This window comes from Salmo trutta, chromosome 35 (genome assembly GCF_901001165.1).
Source record: "Salmo trutta chromosome 35, fSalTru1.1, whole genome shotgun sequence".
NCBI classification, from domain to species: domain Eukaryota; kingdom Metazoa; phylum Chordata; class Actinopteri; order Salmoniformes; family Salmonidae; genus Salmo; species Salmo trutta.
The window spans coordinates 2127466-2149861 of NC_042991.1; the positions used below are offsets into that span (position 1 = coordinate 2127466).

The 22396-nt window shown below is 43.6% G+C and overlaps 1 protein-coding gene across 3 annotated transcripts in view; it reads right to left on the reverse strand.

The window, feature by feature from the left end:
* Window positions 1-22396, reverse strand: part of LOC115174446 (syntaxin-binding protein 5-like) — a 159364-nt gene that overhangs the window by 37487 nt on the left and 99481 nt on the right. For all 3 annotated transcript variants that reach the window (XM_029732966.1, XM_029732965.1, XM_029732964.1), the window contains exons 6-7: window positions 20923-20986; window positions 19407-19490 (exon numbers count right to left, since the gene is read on the reverse strand). In XM_029732966.1, coding sequence (XP_029588826.1) covers window positions 19407-19490; window positions 20923-20986 — 148 coding nt within the window. The remainder of the gene's footprint in view (window positions 1-19406; window positions 19491-20922; window positions 20987-22396) is intronic.

Consider the following 22396-nt stretch of genomic DNA (forward strand, 5'->3'; position numbering starts at 1 on the left):
TTAGTATTCAGACCCTTTGCTATGAGACTCGAAATTGAGCTCAGGTCCATCCTGTTTCCATTGATCATCCTTGAGCTGTTTCTACAACTTGATTGGAGTCCACCTATGGAAAATTCAACTGATTGGACATGATTAGTAAAGGCACACACCTGTCTATATAAGGTCCCACAGTTGACAGTGCATTTCAGAGCATAACCCAAGCCATGAGGTCAAAGGAATTGTCCGTAGAGCTCGGAGACAGGATTGTGTCGAGGCACAAATTTGGGGAAGGGTGCCAATGGCGGCAGCATTGAAGGTCCTCAAGAACACAGTGGCCTCCACCATTCTTTTTATTTTATTTTACCTTTATTTAACTAGGCAAGACAGTTAAGAACAAATTCTTATTTTCAATGACGGCGTGGGAACAGTGGGTTAACTGCCTTGTTCAGGGGCAGAACGACAGATTTTTACCTTGTTAGCTCTGGGTTTCAATCGTGCAACCTTTCGGTTACTAGTCCGACGCTCTGACCACTAGGCTACCTGCCACCCCCAAACTTCTTCTTAAATGAAAGAAGTTTTGAACCACCAAGACTCTTCCTAAAGCTGGCCGCCCGGCCAAACGGAGCAATCGGGGGAGAAGGGCCTTGGTCAGGGAGGTGACAAAGAACCCGATGGTCACTCTGAAGGAGCTCCAGAGTTCCTCTGTGCAGATGGGAGAACCTTCCAGATGGACAACCATCTCTGCAGCACTCCATCAATCAGGCCTTTATGGTAGAGTGGCCAGGCGGAAGTCACTCCTCAGTAAAAGGCATATCACAGCCCGCTTGGAGATTGCCAAGCGTCACGTCTGGAGAAAACCAGGCACCATCCCTACGTTGAAGCATAATGGTGGCAGCATCATGCCGTCGGGTTTTTTTTCACAGCACGGACTGAGAGACTAGTCTGGATCAAGGGAAATATGATCGGAGCAAAGTACAGAGAGATCCTTGAAGAAAACCTGCTCCAGAGTGCTGGGGCGAAGGTTTACTTTCCATCAGGACAACGACCCTAAGCACACAGCCAAGATAACGCAGGAGTGGCTTCGGGACAAGTCTCTGAATGTCCTTGAGTGGCCCAGCCAGAGCCTGGACTTGAACCAAATCGAACATGTCTGGAGAGACCTGAAAATAGCTGTGCAGCAACGCTCCCCATCCAACCTGACAGAGCTTGAGAGGATCTGCAGAGGTAAATCGGAGAAACTCCCCAAATACAGGTGTGCCAAGCTTGTCGCGTCATACCAAGAAGACTCGAGGCTGTAATTGCTGCCTAAGGTGCTTCAACAAAATACTTATATTTAAATATATATAAATATTTATGTAATTGTGATTTTAAAATGTTTAACCTGTCTGGGCTAGGGGGCAGTATTTTCACGGCCGAATGAAAAACGTACCCAATTTAAACAGATTACTACTCTGGCTCAGAAACTAGAATATGCATATTATTAGTAGATCTGGATAGAAAACACTCTGAAGTTTCTAAAACTGTTTGAATGGTGTCTGTGAGTATAACAGAACTCATATGGCAGGCAAAAACCGGAGAAAATTCCAAGCAGGAAGTGGAAAGTCTGAGAATTGTAGTTCTTCTTTTGATTCTCTATCGAAACTACAGTGTCTGTGGGGGACGTTGCACTTCCTAAGGCTTCCATTGGCTGTCTAAAGCCTTCAGAATGTGGTTTGAGCATTTTCCTGTCACTGGGCAGTTAATAGGAGCTCAGTTTCTGAGTGGACTGCCTGGCAACAAAGGGATTGGATATGCTCGGTCCCGCGAGTGCGCCCCTCCTTCGTTTTCTTCTTGAATGAATATGCTATTGTCCGGTTGGAATATTATCGCAATTTTACGTTAAAAATACCATAAAGATTGATTTTAAACAGCGTTTGACATGCTTCTAAGTATGGTAATGGAACATTTTTACTTTTTGTCTCTCGTTCCATGCTTGCCTTTGGATAAGTGATCTGTACGCACGAACAAAACGGAGGTATTTGTACATAAATATGGATTATTTCAAACAAAAAGAACATTTCTTGTGGAAGTAGCAGTCCTGGGAGTGCATTCTGACAAAGATCAGCAAAGGTAAGAGAATATTTATAATACTAATTCTGAGTTTAGGTTGCCCCGAACTTGGCGGGTGTCTGAATAGCTCACCGTGATGGCTGAGCTATGTACTCAGAATATTGAAAAATGTGCTTTCTCCGTAAAGCTCTTATAAAATCTGACACAGCGGTTGCATCCAGGGGTAGTCTATCTATAATTCTTAAAATAATTGTTATATATTTTGTCAACGTTTATGATGAGTATTTTTGTAAAATGATGTGCACATTCACCGGACGTTTTGGTGGGAATACATTTTCTGAACATCATGCGCCAATGTAAAATGCTGTTTTTGGATATAAATATGAACTTTATCGAACAAAACATACATGTATTGTGTAACATAATGCCCTAGGAGTGTCATCTGATGAAGATTGTCAAAGGTTAGTGCTTCACATTTAGCTGTGTTTTGGGTTTTATTGACACATGTCCTTGCTTGGAAAATGGCTGTGTGATTATTTTTGTCTATGTACTCTCCTAACATAATCTAATGTTTTGCTTTCGCTGTAGAGCCTTTTTGAAATCGGACAATGTGGTTAGATTAATGAGAAGTTTATCTTTAAAATAGTGCAAAATAGTTGTATGTTTGACAAAGTTGAATTATGACATTTTGTTGTTTTTGAATTTTCCGCCCTGATATTTCACTGGCTGTGTCCCGCAGGTAGCCCATAGAAGTTAATACATTTGCAAAAATGTCCAAAAAATGTTTTTTTGCTTTGTCATTATGGGGTATTGTGTGTAGATTGATGAGTGACTTAAAACAATTTTTTGTTAGAATAATTGATTAACAAAATGTGGAAAAAGTAGAGGGGTCTGAATACTTGCGCTGTAGATGCGCTGTAGATGAATACAAATGTGCTGTAGATGATGTCACCATAGTCTAGTACCGATAGGAACGTTGACCGAATATTCTACTTTCTACTATTTAGCAAGAGACAAGACCTATTTTTATAGAAGAAGCCCATTTTTATTCTCAGTTTCTTAACTCATCAGTATGCTTTTTAAAAGGCAGTTTTTCATCTATCCAGATACCCAGATATTTGTAAGCAGGGACACAATCAATATGGACACCGTCCATACACTTAAATCAGACTTATTTTTATGTGCTCTAGAGAACAACATATCCTTAGTTTTACCTGCATTCAAGACTCATTTCAGGACAATTAAGATTTTCTGTAAAACAATGAAGGCAGAGTGTCGTTCAGATATAGTCTGATCAACTATGAGAGCAATAGCATACAAAACAATTAAAGTGCAGGTTACAGTTTTTTACAGACAAGTCGATATTTTTAATGTAAATGTGACCCGATTCAGGAAACTAGGTGTATGTCGTAAGTCACGCTTCACATGAGAGCCGTTTGAATGTAATTTTTTGTTTTTTGGCAGAAATGCCTTCTCGAACATGTGAACTTTCATGTGCCTAACTAACAAACTTGTATACCATCTGTAAATGTTGGTTAAGCCACAGAAAAAGTTGGCAACCTTCCCACTAGCCATGATTGGCTGAGATAATGAGTGGGCTGGACATGCCGAGAGAGGAGAAAGGATTGGTCTGCCATATTGAAGGCGTCTGTCTATTTGAGCTCATCAGTCACTGTTGGGAATCCTGTCCAACGCGGCTTTTTTTAATGTATTGTGTGGTTGAGCTGCAAGTGTTCCTCTCCATTTTCTGGAGGATCAAGTTTTGAGATCAATGGAATTAGAGTATGATAGCTAAAGAGATGGAGAAAACACCTGTCTCCGGATTACATCTTCAAACTAAGGGCAACCGTGGTATGGCATTCCTGACAGGGAGACGCGTCCATGATGCATGTTGATGTATACTGGTAAGATAGTCTAGCGTTAGCTAGCTACATTTTCAGATATTACACGTTTCTAATTTTGACAGAAAGGGGTTTCATTTCAAGCTAAAGTGTACTGTTAGCTAGCTAGCTAACGTTAGCTGGCTGGCTCCCTAGCTGATGTTATTACTTGTTTCCCAGAACTGTTTGCTTTTCTAGTTAGAGCCTACTGTTAGGCACTGTTGGCACTTTATTCATTGTTGTTTAACTAGCTAACATTAGCTGGCTGGCTCGTTAGCTAACGTTATGTGATGTGTGTACAACACCCGTTGAATATGGCCAGTGTCAGTAAACTTCTGCAAAAAAAGTGTTAGGAAGTTGTTGCCAGCTGAGCTGGTTAGGCTGTTTTCATGTTAACCAGAGGTAAACAAATCATCGGCCAGAGTGTCAAGTGTGCGCTCCGAGTGCGAAACGAGATGGGTGGGGCTAAAGCTTAGGAGGGTGTGAACGATGCTGAATGGGTGTAGACAAAGAAGAGCTCTTCACTAGATACCAAAATATTCAAAGGTGATTTTCTCAAAAGTGAGTTTACAAGTTGATCAACTTTCAAAGAGTAATTACTTTCCCATTGTTCCTCAAATGCAGTGTATGATATATCATTTAGAATTGGCCCGTGGGAAACCTTACGTAATATCCAGGAAACCTGTTTTACACCATCAGTAGATACACACTGAGTTCTATCTGTCAAGTCATTTTCAAACCAGTTACATAAAGCCTGGTCTAGGCCAAATGAGGAAAGCCTCTGAATTAGCAGTGAGTGGTCAACAGTATCAAAAGCCTTTGACAGGTCAATGAAGAGGGCAGCATAATGTTGCCTTTTATCCATACAACCTGTAACATAGACTCTGGGAGTCGAGAAGCAGTTGGTAAGTTTAATATAACAAGAAACATGGAACGATACAACGTAGCAGTACCGTCTAGACATGAACAACAGAAACAATACTGCCTTGGGAAAGAACCTAAGGGAGTGCCAGATAAAGGGGAGGTAATGGAGTACAGGTGTGCCTAATGATGAAGCACAGGTGCGCGTAATGAAGGTTCCTAGGACCGGTAGTTAGTAAACCGGAGACGTGACAGTACACCCCAACGCGCGGCTCCAGCCACAGGATGACGCTGGCCAGAGGGACGGCCCTGAGGATGAGGAGTGGGCCTGTTCGGGCGGCGAAGATGGAAATCACGGATGATGTTGGGATCCAGAATGTCCAGCACACCTTCTTGACATCCATCTCCACTCCTTGCGGGCTGATTTGTTAGCCTAGGAAGGAGACAGCCTCCAGGTGAAACTGGCACTTCTCAGCCATGACAAACAGGTGGTTAGCCAGGAGGCGTTCGAGAACCACTCGGACATGAGCGATGTGATCCTCCAAGGTAGCCGAGTAGACCAGGATGACATCAATATACACAACCACCTGGCGTCTGAGCATGTGCCGATAGACCTCATTGTTGAATGCCTGGAACACTTACGGAGCATTGGCAAAGCCAAATGGCATCACCAAGTACTCCACCAGATGTTGGGCTAAAAGCTGTCTTCCATTCATCCCGCTCCCGGATGAGGATGAGATCGTATGCACTCTGCAGGTCCAACTTGGTAAAGAACCAGGCTCCACGGAGCTGTTCGATGGCTGACAGCACCAACGGGAGAGGGTAACGGTACTTGGTGGGGATTAATTGAGTCCTCCATCCTTCCATCCTTTTTGGCCACGAAGAAGAAACCTGCCGATGAAGGAGAAGTGGACGTGCGGATGAAACCTTGCTGGAGCACCTCATGGATGTACTTCTCCATGGCCTGGGTTTCAGCCACCGACAGAGGGTAGATGCGTCTGTGCGGGGGTGCAGAGTCTGCTCGCAGGTTGATGGCACAGTCCCAGGGGTGATGAGGAGGGAGACAGGTGGAGCGGGAATTGGAAAATACCTCTCGCAGGTCCTGGTATACCTTCGGATATTGGGCTGAAGGGCAACCACAGGACTCTCAACTGACGTGGAACCACAGGGAAGGGGGAAGCAGGTCCTCCGGCATTCGGGTGACCAGTCTGTGATTTTCATCCTCGACCATGAGATGGTGGGGTTGTGGCGTTGAAGTCAAGGGAGACCGAGGATGATCTTGTGAGCTGGTGCTCTGGAGATTAACTTATGGGATGTTCTCCTGATGGATGGACTCCACAGTGAGGGTGAGTGGTCTGTTGATGTGTGTGATGGTCTCGGCACCTAATGGCCGATTATCGAGGGCTTGAACTGGGAAAGGAGAGGAGAGCGGGTATGAGGTGATGTTGAGAGAAGAGGCAAGGGTCTGGTCAATAAACTTCCCCGCGCCACCAGAATCCACTAATGCTGTGGAAACAGTACCTGAGGGACAGTCAATTAGTGTGATCACCACCAAAAAGGGTTTGGCAGAAAGTGATGAAGAAGGGATACTTACACCTGCCCCAGGAGGTGGAAGATCACGTGACAATCCCTCTGCTCTCGTGGATCCAGAGTTGGGAAGTATCGGACACTGCTGGAGCTGGTGCCCTCTTTGACCACAATAGAGACAGAGCCCCAGCTGTCTCCGTCGTGGGGAGGCGTGTGACCCCTATCTCCATGGGTTCAGGCTCTGATCCAAAGTGTTCACTGAGGGAGGGAGAGAAGCGATGAGAGTGCCGACACTCCCGAAGAAGGTTATCCAGATGGATGGCCATCGAGATGAGTGCGTCCAAGGAGAGGTTGTTGTCTCGACAGGCCAGTTCCGTCTGAACCTCCTCATTCCATCCGCTGGATGCTGCTATTGTCCGGAAGGTGTGCTCGTACTCGGCAGCAGTCTGATCCTCCTGCTGTATTTGGAGTAGGCGCTCACCCCATCTCTGCCTTCCAGTGGATGATCGAAGATACCTCTGAACCGAGCCATGAACCCCTCATTCGAATCCAGCTCCTCCTCTCTGCCTGCCCAGTCAGTAGAGAAATAACTGTGGCAACTTTGGACCTCTCGGTGGTCGGAGCTCCCAACTGGAGCGAAAAGTAGAAGGAGCACTGTAGCAGGAAGCCATGGCATTTACATGGGTTGGAGCTGGATTATGCTCCATAATATTTATCCAGGAGGGATAAACGGGCAACGCTGACCTGGGCAGGTTGCTGAATGGGCCAAACAGTTCTATTTTTGTTTCATCAGACCAGAGGACATTTCTATAAATCGTACGATCTTTGTCCCCATGTGCAGTTGCAAATCGTAGTCTGGATCTTTTATGGCAGTTTTTGAGCAGTGGCTTCTTCCTTGCTGAGCGGCTTTTCAGGTTATGTCGATATAGGACTCATTTTACTGTGGATATAGATACTTTTGTACCTGTTTCCTCCAGCATCTTCACAAGGTCCTTTGCTGTTGTTCTGGGATTGATTTGCACTTTTTGCACAAAAATATGTTAATCAATATGTTCACCTCTAGGAGACAGAATGCGTCTCCTTCCTGAGCAGTATGATGGCTGCGTGGTCCCATGGTGTTTATACTTTCGTACTATTGTTTGTACAGATAAACATGGTACCTTCAGGCATTTGCTCCCAGGGATTACCCAGACTTGTGGAGGTCCACAATTATTTTTCTGAGGTCTTGGCTGATTTGTTTTTATTTTCCCATGATGTCAAGCAAAGAGGCACTGCGTTTGAAGGTAGGTCTTGAAATACATCCACGGGTACACCTCCAATTGACTCAAATTATGTCAATTAGCCTATCAGAAGCTTTTAAAGCCATGACATCATTTTCGGGAATTTTCCAAGCTGTTTAAAAGCACAGTCAACTTAGTGTATGTAAACTTCTGACCCACTGGGATTGTGATGCAGTGAATTATAAGTGAAATAATCTGTCTGTAAACAATCGTTGAAAAAATTACTTGTGTCATGCATAAAGTAGATGTCCTAACCGACTTGCCAAAACTATAGTTTGTTAACAAGACATTTGTGGAGTGGTTGATAATCAAGTTTTAATGACTCCAACCTAAGTGTATGTAAACTTATGACTTCAACTGTACATTTGAATTGAGTAGTGCAAGATGTGTAAACATTATCAAAGTGACATTATTAAAGTAACTAGTGTTCCATTTATTAAAGTGGCCAATGATTTCAAGTATGTGTAGTGTAGGCAGCAGCCTCTCTGTGCTAGTGATGGCTATTTAACAGTCTGATGGCCTTGAGAGAAAAGCAGTTTTTCAGTCGCTCAGTCCCAGCTTTGATGCACCTGTACTGACCTTGCCTTCTGGATGATAGCGGGGTGAACAGGCAGTGGCTCATCTGGTTGTTGTCCTTCTTGATCTTTTTGGCATTCCTGTGACATCGGGTACTGTAGGTGTCCTGGAGGGCAGGTAGTTTGCCCCGGGTAATGCGTTGTGCAAACCGTACCACCGTCTGGAGAGCCCTGTGGTTGTGGGCGGTGCAGTTGATGTACTAGGCGGTGATGCAGCCCGACAGGATGCTCTCAATTGTGCACCTTTAAAAGTTTGTGAGGGTTTTAGGTGACAAGCCAAATTTCTTCAGCCTCCTGAGGTTGAAGAGGAGATGTTGCGCCTTCTTCACCACACTGTCTGTGTGGGTGGACCATTTCAGTTTGTCAGTGATATGTATGCCCCTGAACTTTCCACCTTCTCCACTGCTGTCCCGTTGATGTGTATAGGGGGGTGCTCCCTCTGCTGTTTCCTGAAGTCCATGATCATCGCCTTTGTTTTGTTGACGTTGAGTGAGAGTCAACACACCATTAGCATCTGCCATGGCAACAGGAGGGCAGCAACAAATTAATGAGTATTCTGGTTTATGGACACCCTCTACAACCAGGAGCTCAAATTTCTTGGGAACAGAAATATTTAGATTTTACATATATGGCCACTCCTCCCCCTTTCTGTAATCTGCCACATCTAAACACATTATAATAATTTACTTCATTGTCTTTACCAGATACAGAATCACTTAAAACTTCTTCAGGATCGGTGTCCCTTCCATGGGACGGTTGAGCTAACGTTAAAATTTCCCAGGACATAGACATATCTGATACTGGCAGAAAGCTTAAATTATTGTTAATCTAACTGCACAGTCCAATTTACAGTATAACTATTACAGTGAAAGAATACCATGCTATGGTTTGAGAGTGCACAATTTTGAACATGAAAAGTTATTAATAAACAAATTAGGTACATTTGGGCAGTCGATACAAAATTTTGAACGGAAATGCAAGGGTGCATTGGATCAGACCTAATCTTTGCACATACACTGCTGCCATCTAGTGGCCAACATCTAAATGGCACCTGGGCTGGAATAATACATTATGGCATTTCTCTTGCATGTCAAATATGATGGTACAAAAAAATACAAAAGAACGGTTGTTATTTCTTTATATCATCTTTTACTAGATACATTGTGTTATATTCTCCTGCATTCCTTTCACATTTCCACAAACCTCAAAGTGTTTCCTTTCAAATGGTACCAATAATATGCATATCCCTGCTTCAGGGCCTGAGCTACAGGCAGTTAGATTTAGGTATGTAATTTTAGGCAAAACATTTTTTTAAAAGGGACAGATCCTTAATAGGCCATGTTTCCGAGAGAACCAGAATGTCAGGACACGAGTCCTGTACCCAAATGTCAATTGTGTCCATTTTTTTAACCAAGGCCACTACCAGATTTAAAGTCAGAGGAGGTATTCCGCTCATTCCCATAAGAGCTAACAGGCATACTGCATCTGCAGCTATTTGTTAAGTGAGCTGAGACAAGGTCCCTGGCCAACCACAACTGAGCATTTGACAGACCTCCCTCAAGTCGCTGGATCCGGTGGCTGGGGCGGAAACTGGGAGAGCAGTTAATACCACATCTGCCAAGTGTCCCATTAGTACAAATGTATGGTGTCTGGCTACTAGAAATAGCTGATGTTTTTTTAGATCTCCCAGTGTATGCAATTCATTATGTATAGTTTACATTTCGAGAGAGAGAGAGAGTGACAAAATGAGAGAAGGAGTGAAAAAAGATGGGGAGAATGAGAGAGAAAGAGAGGGATATAGAAATCTGAGGCAGGCTCCTGTGTTGGCAGGCTATTCATCAGGCTGAGGCATTTAGTCAGACAGAGCAGGGCTGAGGTGACTGATGCTCTCTCCATCTCCATATTCTCTCTTGTGCTCACAGTCACTGCACCCGCAGAGATAGCACTGCACCATGGCAGGGAAAAAGACTGGGAGACAGACGCAAGGGAAGGAAGAATGATCAGCTGTTTGGGGGTGTTCGAATTCCTATACATACACACTGTGGTTAGGTGTGACAAAGATGGAGAGAGTTTACTGTAATTAGTGAGGTTATATAAGATGTCCTCATGCGACTAGAGAAACGTAAGGACTAGGCTACATCCAATGTCCCCTAACCTATGCTCCAAGCTTTATTCCCTATGTCCTTCACTCAATTACCTGTGTCCTATACTTAGGGACATGCATTTTTGGTGTGGAAATGGAGGCACTGGGCTTTTACCGTTATTACCAGCATTATCCGACAGTATTGCTGCAGGTAGAAAACCCTAGGAAATGTTCTGTAATGACACAAGCTGTTTACAAGACGGTTGCGCATGTATGTTTGACGGGGGAGGTGTAGCTCTGCAAATAGCACAAAACCTATTATTTGGCAGGAAATACTATTTGTCGATCCAGGAATCAAGCATTATCATCCGACTCACAATATAGTCATCATAACTACATCTCATCCATAGTCTATTCTACAGTACAAAAAAAATATCCAAGGGCAGCTTTAATGTTCAGCTCTTAATACCTAGGGTTCAGACTGATGAACATAGATCTGACCCTGAATTAGTCATTAGCAGCAGGCGATGACACGAGCACATCAGCTGTAATGCCACAGCATGGCAGTGATGGAGATACTGTGATGTTTTCCCCAGTGTTAATGAGCCACGAAGTACAGAGTCAGCAGCTGTAGAGCAGCCAGCCTCTGGGGAGGGGTTACTACAGGGTTGGAGAGGAGAGACACAACCACTCCCAGGAGAAAACAACATGGCTGCCAAGGAGGATCACTATGTAAGCCTTAGGACCAGGGAGAGGAGACAGAGATATCATCTCACCCAGGGGAGAGGGAAAGAGACAGAGAAAGAGAGAGATTGACAGAGAGTGAGTTAAAAGACCAATTTTAATCGTGCAAGCTAGCCAAGTTCATCTAGCTCCAAATGTTTACTAGTGGTAACCATAGCAACATGGCCACTGAGGCAGCTCTAGCAGCACCAGCAGCAGCAGAGACTGAGAGACTCAAATCAAATCAGAGAAGGGAAGAATCAGTTTCAACACAGAATTCTAAGGGAGAACCCGGAAACTTTGTTTGCCGACTGCTCACACAACAGGACTGTTACAAACCTGTTATTTTACACAGACAACACTACTGCCTGGCATACAGCTGTAACCAGGCATTTAAGGTATATGACAAAGAAAGGCATCTGCAAGGGAAAGCAAATCCACAGTTTTTGAGAACAGCGGGCAGGACCAGGACAACAGGTTTCTGACAGTAAATGGCACTGTCATGGTCCAGGGCAGTGAGGCTGCACTCAGCTCTTTTGTGCAGGACTTCCCCACCCTAAGGAAGACAGCAGAAACCAAAAAAGACAAGGACAATACCCTGACCTCTCCCCTCACCTCAGGCACTCCAACAGCAGGAGCACAGGCCCAGACCCACACAACAGGTCTATCCTACCCCATGCCTGCCTATGACCACCAGAGCCATGACCACACTACCATCAGCCTGCTGAGAGACAGTGAGCACCCAACCAGTGCAGGACCCAGATGAAGAACTCTGTCCAGGAGCTGAGAGAGAGCCTTACCACAGCGCTTGAGGTGGTAAAGGCTACCATCAGGAGAGAGCTAGGGCAGGTAAAGGAGGAGATTTGAAAAGAGTTGTCTGTCATCAAGAGGGTGCTGCAGCACCATAGCCCCTCACCACCCCTAACACCCCCCCCCCCCCCCCCCCAATACCAACTACCCTTTACCCACACCCCCAGTCAACAAGGAGGCTCACATGGGGCCACCTACTACAGAAAGAAGCTCTCTGCCCCCCCGACACACCCTTCCTTGTACACAGGCCCTGTGTACCCCAGCCCCAGCCCGTAAACCCACTACTCTGGTAAAACCCACTGAGGTGGCCATCCTCATTGACTCAAATGGGAAATTCATCCAAGAGGATAAACTCTTCCCCACCACAAGGTGTGCAAAATACATTGCCCAAAAACACAGAATGCACTCCACATCCTGTCCCAGCCTGACTTTGGCACACCAGGCCACATTATTATTCACACCGGCACCAACAACCTGCGAGAGGAGCAGGAGAGAGTAGGCAGCCTGGTCAACAGAGTAGCAGAGAGGGCCTCTGAGCGGTTCCCCAACTTTCACATCACCATCTCCACTCTGCTGCCCCACAAAGACTTTCATCCCCGTACCATTCAGAAAGTCAACGCTGACATCACCAGAGGGTGTGGCCTACTTCCGAACGTACACGTTGCTCACCACCCAACAATCACCCCAGAGCATCTGCACGACCACTCCCACCTGAGGAAGCAGACAGTAGGGATGTTTGCCAAGTCTCTAAAGGACATGGCACTTGGTAGACAAACCCCCCATGCCGCACTAGACAGAGGACCACCCAGAGACCCCTACCAGACCACTGCATCACCAAGGAGCCCCAGGCCCCCTCAATGCCACACCAGACCCAGCGCACCCCACAGGCCCCACCCACCACCAGAGCACCACCACTTCCATCGGCTTAGCCAGACTGGACCGGGCCCAGCCTACTACCCCGCACCAGATTACCACCTCTACCAGACCAGAGAGGAAGCCCCACAGCCCAGACCTGGCCTCCCTCCACTCCACAGGGCCCAACAGCAGGACCAGCGCACCTACACAGAGGTCGTCAGAGGACAGGAGAACCCTGTAGGATTGAGTGAGATTAAACAGCTCCTCCAATACATCTGCACTAAACTGCACTAAACACGCGCACACACACACGGACGCATACACACACACACACACACACACACATACACGCACACACGCACACACACACACACACACACACACACACACACACACACACACACACACACACACACACACACACACACACACACACACACACACACACACACACACAGCTCTGTCAATAGAGGCAGAGACTCGAGGACTGATCATTTGGTACAAATCCGGTACAAACCCGAACTACAAAATCTAATTGATCCCCTCAAAATTGGTAAATATCACATTTGGTTAAAACTGAAAAAAGAACTTGTACTGACAGAAAAAGATGTATTCCTTTGCGCAATATATATCCCTCCTCAGAATCCCCATATTACTCAGAGGAGAGCTTCCCCACCCTTGAGGAGGAGACGTGTCATTTCCAGGCCCAGGGAAATGTGCTCATCTGTGGGGACACAAATGCGCGCACAGGAACACTATCTGATATAACGACCACACGAGGGGACAGCTTTATTACAGGCCATACTGTTTCTAACTGCCTTAATCTCCCCCATAGAAACAACAGTGACAGTACCATCAACAAAAACAGAAGGGATCTGTTGTAGCTCTGTAGAAGCCTGGGTCTGTACTCTGTCAATGGTAGGTTACGGGGGAACTCTTTGGGGAGATTCACCTATTGCTCACCTCTTGGCCACAGCACAGTAGACTATATGATTACAGACATTGACCCTTTCTCTCTCAGCTCATTCACTGTCAAGCCACTAACACCTCTGTCTGATCACAGCCAAATTACGTTGTTCCTCAAAAGAACAGACATGGTAACAACCACACATTCACAGCCCAGTAAGCTATACAACATCAAGAAATTCATACAGATGGGCCCAAAACAGCACAGAAGAATACCAGAAAAGCAACCTGTAACCAAAATATCCTAACACTCTTAGATAACTTTCTGGATACCACATTCACTCACAGTAAAGAAGGCATCAATCTAGCAGTAAAAAACATCAACTATATATTCAGGCAAATGGCAGAAGAAGCACAACTGAATTTGATAAAAACAAAACAAAAAAGACCACAGATGACACCTGGTTTGATGCAGATTGTAAAATTATAAGGAATAAACTTAGAACACTATCCAACCTGTCACGTCCTGACCATAGTAAGATGTGATTTTCTATGGTAGAGTAGGTCAGGGTGTGACAGGGGGTGTTTTGTGTTTTTCTATGTTTTCTATTTCTATGTTCTTAGGTTCTAGTTTTTGTATTTCTATGTTGGCTTGTTTGAGATGATCTCCAATTGGAGGCAGCTGGTCCTCGTTGTCTCTAATTGGAGATCATATTTAAGTAGGGGTTTTTCTTCCTGGGTTTTTGAGGGTGATTATGTGGGTGATTATATTTTGAGTAGTGTTTCTTTCTCTCTGCGTCACGGTTTGTTGTTTTGTTAATTCAGTTATTTACGTATTTGCAAAGTTTCACGGATTAAATAAAATGTGGAACTACAACCACGCTGCACTTTGGTCCGCTCCTTTAGCCTCTCTAGGGTAGGGGGCAGTATTTTCACATCCGGATAAAAAACGTACCCGATTTAATCTGGTTATTACTACTGCCCAGAAACTAGAATATGCATATAATTGTTTGATTTGGATAGAAAACGCCCTAAAGTTTCTAAAACTGTTTGAATGGTGTCTGTGAGTATAACAGAACTCATATGGCAGGCAAAAACCTGAGAAGATTCTGTACAGGAAGTGCCCTCTCTGACCATTTCTTGGCCTTCTACACTCTCTTTATTGAAAACAAAGGATCTCTGCTGTAACGTGGGTATGCTAGTTCTGAACGTCACATGCTAATGTAAAAAGCTGTTTTTTGATATAAATATGAACTTGATTGAACAAAACATGCATGTATTGTATAACATAATGTCCTAGGAGTGTCATCTGATGAAGATCATCAAAGGTTAGTGCTGCATTTAGCTGTGGTGTTGGTTTTTGTGACATTATATGCTAGCTTGAAAAATGGGTGTCTGATTATTTCTGTCTGGGTACTCTGCTGACATAATCTAATGTTTTGCTTTCGTTGTGAAGCCTTTTTGAAATCGGACAGTGTGGTTAGATTAACGAGAGTCTTGTCTTTAAAATGGTGTAAAATAGTCATATGTTTGAGAAATTGAAGTAATAGCATTCCTAAGGTATTTGAATATCGCGCCACGGGATTCCACTGGCTGTTGAGTAGGTGGGACGATTTCGTCCCACATAACCTAGAGAGGTTAGACAACCGTGACAGAATCACCCACCATCAAAGGACCAAGCAGCGTGCCCAGAAGCAACAGAAAAGGACCTGGGAGGAAATTTTGGACGGAAAAGGACCCTGGAGGCAGGCTCGGGAGTATCGCCATCCGAGGGAGGAAATTGAGGCAGCTAAAGCGGAGCGGCATTATTATGAGGCGCTGTACAAACCACTAGGCAAGAGCGAGAGATGGCCCCCAAATGTTTTTTTGGGGGGGCACACGGGGACATTGGCAGAGTCAGTTTGGAGACCTGAGCCAACTCCCCATGCTTACCGTGGGGGGCGAGTGATCGAGCAAGCACCATGTTATGCGGAGATGCGCACTGTTGCCAGTGCACAGATACAGCCCGGTGCGCTCGGTGCAAGCTCCCCACCGTGGCCGTGCAAGAGTTGGAATTCAGCAAGGAAGGGGTTTTTCTTCCTGGGTTTTTGTGGGTGATTATATTTTGAGTAGTGTTTGTTTCTCTCTGCGTCACAGTTTGTTATTTTGTTAATTCAGTTATTTATGTATTTGCAAAGTTTCGTGAATTAAATAAAATGTGGAACTACAACCACGCTGCACTTTGGTCCGTTCCTTTAGACAACCAAATAATGGTGAATTACGCCTTCATTACTGTGAGACTTTAAAACTCTATAAACTTACACTCAGAACCAAAAAAGCTGAGTACAACAGCAAGCAGCTGACGCTAATGGAGGAGTCCATAAACACAAACAACTTCTGGCAAAATTGGAAAATCCCCCAAAAAATTGAAACAAGAGGAATTAGCGATGCAAAATGGTGACATATGGACAACCCATTTTAAAACACTCTACAGCACCGTTCAAATTGAAACAAATGCAGAGCAATGGCAAATTCATGAGAAGTTGAATGGATTAGAAAAAGCTAAAGGACAATCAAAATCCACTGGACGCCCCAATTACTGACCAGGAGCTCTATAAGAAGCTTCAGGTACTCAAATGTAAAAAAGCATGTGGACCTGATGGCATCCGAAATGAGATGCTCAAACTCACTAGTGCAAAATTTCAATTGGCTATATTAAAACTGTTTAATTTGATCCTGAGTGTAGGTTATTACCTTGATATCTGGAATTTATGGACTCACAACCCCAATCTTTAAGAACGGAGACAAATTTGACCCTAACAATTACAGAGGCATTTGTGTGAACAGTAACCTGGGGAAGGTTTTCTGTAGTATTATAAATGTAAGAGTTCTAAACTTCCTTAATAAGCACAATGTCTTGAGTTAAAGCCAAATTGGATTTATACCAAAACATCGCACGACTGGTCATATTTACACCCTACACACCCTGATAGATAAACATGTCCACCAAAAGAATACCAAAATATACGCTTGCTTTTTTGACTTAAAAAAGCATTTGATTATATTTGGCATACAGGACTGTTCTACAAAGTTATTGAAAGGGGTGTAGGGGGTAAAACATATGACGTAATTAATTCATTGTATACTGGCATCATTGAAATTGGCAAGAAAATAACATAATTCTTTAACCAGGGGCGGGGCCTTCGCCAGGGTTGCAATCTGAGCCCTGCAATCTTCAATATTTACATCAACGAATTGGCTACTATTCTAGAAAAATCCTCAACCCCTGGTGTTAGGCTCCACAATTCAGAGGTTAAATGCCTACTCTTCGCAGATGACCTATGCCTGCTGTCACCCACAGCACATGGCCTACAGCAGAGCCTGGACCTGCTAGAGCAGTACTGCCAGACCTGGGCTCTGGCAGTAAACCCCAAAAAGACTAAAATAATGATTTTCCAGAGAAGATCCAGATCTCAGGGAATTAGACCAAAGTTCTCAATTGCACACACTACAATTAGTTAGGTTTAAAAATAAGCTCAACTGGACACCATAATGATGCCGTGAATGAACTGAGAGAGAAAGCACACAGGGCATTCTACGCCATTAAAAAACGAATTGAAATTTAAATACCTATTACAATTTGGCTAAAACGAATTGAATGTGTCATTGAACCAATTGCATTTTATGCCAGCGAGGTGTGGGGTCCACTTGCAAAACAAGATTTCACCAAATGGGACAAACACCCCATTCAAACCCTGCATGCAGAGTTCTGTAAGATTCTCCTACATGTCTAGAGGAAAACTACAAACAATGCATGCAGTGCAGAATTAGGCCAATATCCACTAATAATAAAAACTCAAAAAATAACAATTAAGTTTTGGAAACATCTAAAATACAGTGACCCCCTCTCATATCATTACCAAGCCCTGCAATGCCAAGAGCTGAGCAAAGAAAAGAGTCCCCTCATCCAGCTGGTCCTGGGGCTGAGTTCACAAACCTGTTCTACTAACACACGGAAGCCTCAGGACCAGAACATCCAATCAATCAGAATAAAACAAATTACAACACAATCAAAACAAAACTGCATTGCTTATTGGGAAACACAAGCACAAAGCAAAATGCAGTGCTATCTGGCCCTAAATCGACAGTACACCATGGCTAACTATTTGACCATGGTTACTGATCAAAACCTCAGAAAAACCTTGACAAAGTACAGGCTCAGTGAGCACAGCCTTGCCATTGAGAAGGGTAGACACAGGAAAACCTGGCTCCCAGTAGAGGAAAGGCTGTGCAACCACGGCAGAACCTGAGACAGAGCTGCATTTCCTGACAAAATATCCAAAATATAAAACCAGGTTTCAAAGACCTCTCCTATGAGAATAGACTACCCGTCCTGTTGGGGGAGGACGCAGAGAGCTGTGGGTTGGCAGCGCACTACATTGCTGCCTGCGATAAGATGAGGGACAGTGTCTGACAGACCAATCAACCTGCACATGTCCTCTATTGTATGCTTATTGTTATTGTTCAATGTATGGTTATTTTGACTCTTGGTTATTGTTGTTACTGTTGTCCCATTGACAATTTTGAATCTTATTATCTTAATATTGTAAATATCCAAAGTAAGCTTTGGCAATATGTACATTTTCACATCATGCCAATAAAGCAAATTGAATTGAATTGAATTGAGAGAGAGAGAGAGAGAGAGAAAGAGAGAAGCAGAGAAGAGAGGAGAGAAAAACTGAGACAGAATGCACAAGAAAGGGGGAGCATTCGCTTCAGCAGGGAGAGTCAACACAGGGGCATGTTTTCCTTGTGTAGCCTTTTTATCTTAGAGGGTTTACAGCGCCACAGCACTGTCATATGAGGTGAACAGAAGAACGGGTCTTAACATAAACTCATTACTGTAAGCCTGATTCTGCCTCTGTGTGTGTCTTTGTAAAACCACTCAATCCGCTTAATAAACTTCTACTGCAAGTTTGGGTACCAGGGTTTCTGACGCATTCTTAACTTGAGTATTATGAGGCTGGGGATGAGATACAACCAAGACATTATATTGTTTGTTTGTTTGTTAGAAAAGGATGTTGCCTTTGAGAAACAAGTAAAAAATACTTTTCACAAATGGCCGACCCTCTATAGTACAAAATGAGGGCCACAGGAGAGACAGCAGGGCATCTGTGGTTCTTAAAGAGACTACACACTGTGTGTAGCCTACTGTAGTATTGGTTTCCCATCACTTGTAACTCAGAATGGGTACAGGTACAGACAAACACCAAACAATCCTGTTCTCTTCCTTCTTCAATATCAGCTGACAAAACCCAATATAACACTTCAAACTATCACACAGACTCAGAATTTTCTATGCCAAGAATCCCTATTTTATATCCCACAGTGATGTGAGAAAGAGACGTCCTTTTCCATTTTCTAAAATGAGCCTGCGGTGAGCGAAGACAAGCCATCTCTCCTCTCCAGCGCTGAGCCGCTTAGATCACTGATGAACATGTCACATCAGACCCACACAACAACACAGATGGCTGAGACGAGTGTTGGTGTATGTCGAGTAGGTATTAACATGTGTGTGTGTTTGTGTGTGTACCAGTCTGGGTGTAGAGTAGGTATCAGAGTAGATACATGCCTCCACTACATCTCTAGTCCTCCACAGACTCTAAAGCCATTTGATGTAATCTCTCCAAGGCAAACAATGTATATGGCATACAAGCACACAGTACACACACAGTACGTACACGCACACAAACAAACGCACACACATACTGTATATACAGCACACATCTATTTATACAAAGCAGTTCATTAATATTTGATTCCTCTTTTAGTATTTTCATGCATTCCCCAGATCACTGGAAGAGAGGCACTGAAAGGCATTGTGGGAGATGGTGCCTACCTCGTCATACGTGTACCGGTAGTCTGCCTTCTTTGATTTCAGATCCCACAGGACCACGATCCCAGACTCATATCCAATTATAAGCTGGAATGAAAAAGTGACAGGCAGCCAGTGAGATTTGGCCCGGTGAGAAGATGATCCACGTCAGAGAAGGAATAATATGCTCAACATTCACATGGCAAGCTGTGGTGGGATGGGGGGGATGAAAGACAATGCATACAGGATACACAGCTTATAGGAGTCGCCTTTTGACCTTGGTTCTAAACCAACAACAAGAAAAATAAGTGCATTTTGTTAAATGTTTTATTGATATCGGTTAACCAAACCATGCCTCCCCCACTCTAAAGTTGATATTATCAACATATTCCAAACAATGGACTCTTTTCAATTAAATCAAATGATAAATCATTATTTATGTTATTCTTTAGAATGTAGCTCATCTTGCACTATGAGTCTAAAAACACAGGTAATTGATAGACAAACATGTGAACAACTGTGGCTCACAAGTCATTAATCTCTCAAAAGCAATTATTTGTGTGTTCAAATAAAATATAAATAATGATCCAGCTAGCTATAATGTTTCATAAAGCCTAAACCTCTAATGTTTCATAAAGGCTAAATCTCTAATGTTTCATAAAGGCTAAACCTATAATGTTTTATTAAGGCTAAACCTATAATGTTTCATAAAGGCTAAACCTATAATGTTTTATAAAGGCTAAACCTATAATGTTTTAGAAAGGCTAAACCTATAATGTTTTATAAAGTCTAAACCTATAATGTTTCATAAAGGCTAAACCTATAATGTTTTATAAAGTCTAAACCTATAATGTTTCATAAAGGCTAAACCTCTAATGTTTCATAAAGACTAAACCTCTAATGTTTCATAAATGCTAAAACTATAATGTTTCATAAAGGCTAAACCTATAATGTTTCATAAAGGCTAAACCTATAATGTTTTATAAAGGCTAAACCTATAATGTTTCATAAAGACTAAACCTATAATGTTTTATAAAGGCTAAACCTATAATGTTTTATAAAGTCTAAACCTATAATGTTTCATAAAGGCTAAACCTCTAATGTTTCATAAAGACTAAACCTCTAATGTTTCATAAATGCTAAAACTATAATGTTTCATAAAGGCTAAACCTATAATGTTTCATAAAGGCTGAACCAATAATGTTTTATAAAGGCTAAACCTACAGTACCTGCGGAGTGGTGGAGTGAGGAGGGAAGAAGGAAGAAAGAGAGAGAGATAAAGGTGAAAGTAAAGTGTGTGTGGTCTTTGAAGAAGTAAGGTCTTTGAGTAGGCTGTATATACAAATACTTTGTGTGGCCTGTTTGAATAAGCCATCAAGGTCTCATTTATCACCCACATGACTGTCTCTCTGTCTTTCTGTCTGTCTGCAGACTCATTGATGGCGGGGGACATGGCACACTCTTCAACATTAACAACAAGGAACGATACACACATGTAGATGTAATGTACACAATATGTGGGCAGAGAGACACTCTATACCTTTCCCTCATCCATGGGGTTGTCACTTATGTGGACCACAGGACCTGGGTGGGCCTTGGAGGATCTGATAGAGAGGAAGAGAAAAGTAAGAGAGATCGCAAATAAGAAGAAAAGAGAGGTGAGAAACAACATTCACCTCAGCAGCATCAAAGGGAAGTCACATACATCAGACAGGTGAGGTAGTATTACATGTGTGCAGAGTTCACACACATCATGTAGATCACCTTGGCTTATAGTGAGAGCAGAGGACAAACATTGAGCTTAGAGCATCTAAAGGAACTTAGTCCCTTTGAAACAGAGCAGTGGGAAGGACAGGGCTAACTGCTAAAGCCCTGAGAGTCCTCTTTCAAAGACAAGAGCTTACTGACAGGAGAGATGGATGGCTGTCAGTCCCCTCTGAGTGTGTACTGTAGTGTGTGTTGTGGGAGCCTAGGGGAGTCAGAGGTGAAACTCACAATAAAATAAGACAGCGGGAGACCATTTGCGGTGCTCAAACCAAAGTTGTTCTTTAATAAAGGTTGTGGGGAATGGGGAGGGGAGAAATACAACGGAAAGGCCTCTCAGGTAACGGGTGGGTCACTCTGCGTCCGGCGTGGCGGGTCCTCGAACCGCCTGTGTTAATGAAAAAAAAAGAGAGAGATGAGTCCGGGGTTTCAATCCTTGCTCTCAACTTGCGTCGGATGGCGTGCTGCACGGGAATGGGTCCTCTTCCTTTGGGAGAAAAGAAAATGAAGAGAGATATGCAGTTGAAGTCGGAAGTTTACATACACCTTAGCCAAATACATTTAAACTAATTTTTTCACAATTCTTGACATTAATATTCTAGTAAAAATTCCCTGTCTTAGGTCCGTTAGGATCACCACTCTATTTTAAGAATGTGAAATGTCAGAATAATAGTAGAGAGAATAATTTATTTCAGCTTTTATTTCTTTCATCACATTCCCAGTGGGTCAGAAGTTGACATACACTCAATTAGTATTTGGTAGCATTGCCTTTAAATTGTTTAGCTTGGGTCAAACGTTTCGGGTAGCCTTCCACAACCTTCCCACAATAAGTTGGATGAATTTTGGCCCAATCCTCCTGACACAGCTGGTCTAACTGAGGTCAGGTTTGTAGGCCTCCTTGCTCGCACACGTTTTTTCAGATTGCTCACAAATGTTCTATAGGATTGAGGTCAGGGCTTTGTGATGGCCACTCCAACACCTTGACTTTGTTGTCCTTAAGCCATTTGGCCACAACTTTGGAAGTATGCTTGAGGTCATTGTCCATTTGGAAGACCCATTTATGACCAAGCTTTAACTTCCTGACTGATGTCTTAAGATGTTGCTTCAATATAGCCACCTAATTTTCCTGCCTCATAATGTCATCTATTCTGTGAAGTGCAACAGTCCCTCCTGCAGCAAAGCACCCCCGCAACATGATGCTGCCACCCCCATGCTTCACGGTTGGGATGGTGTTCTTCGGCTTGCAAGCC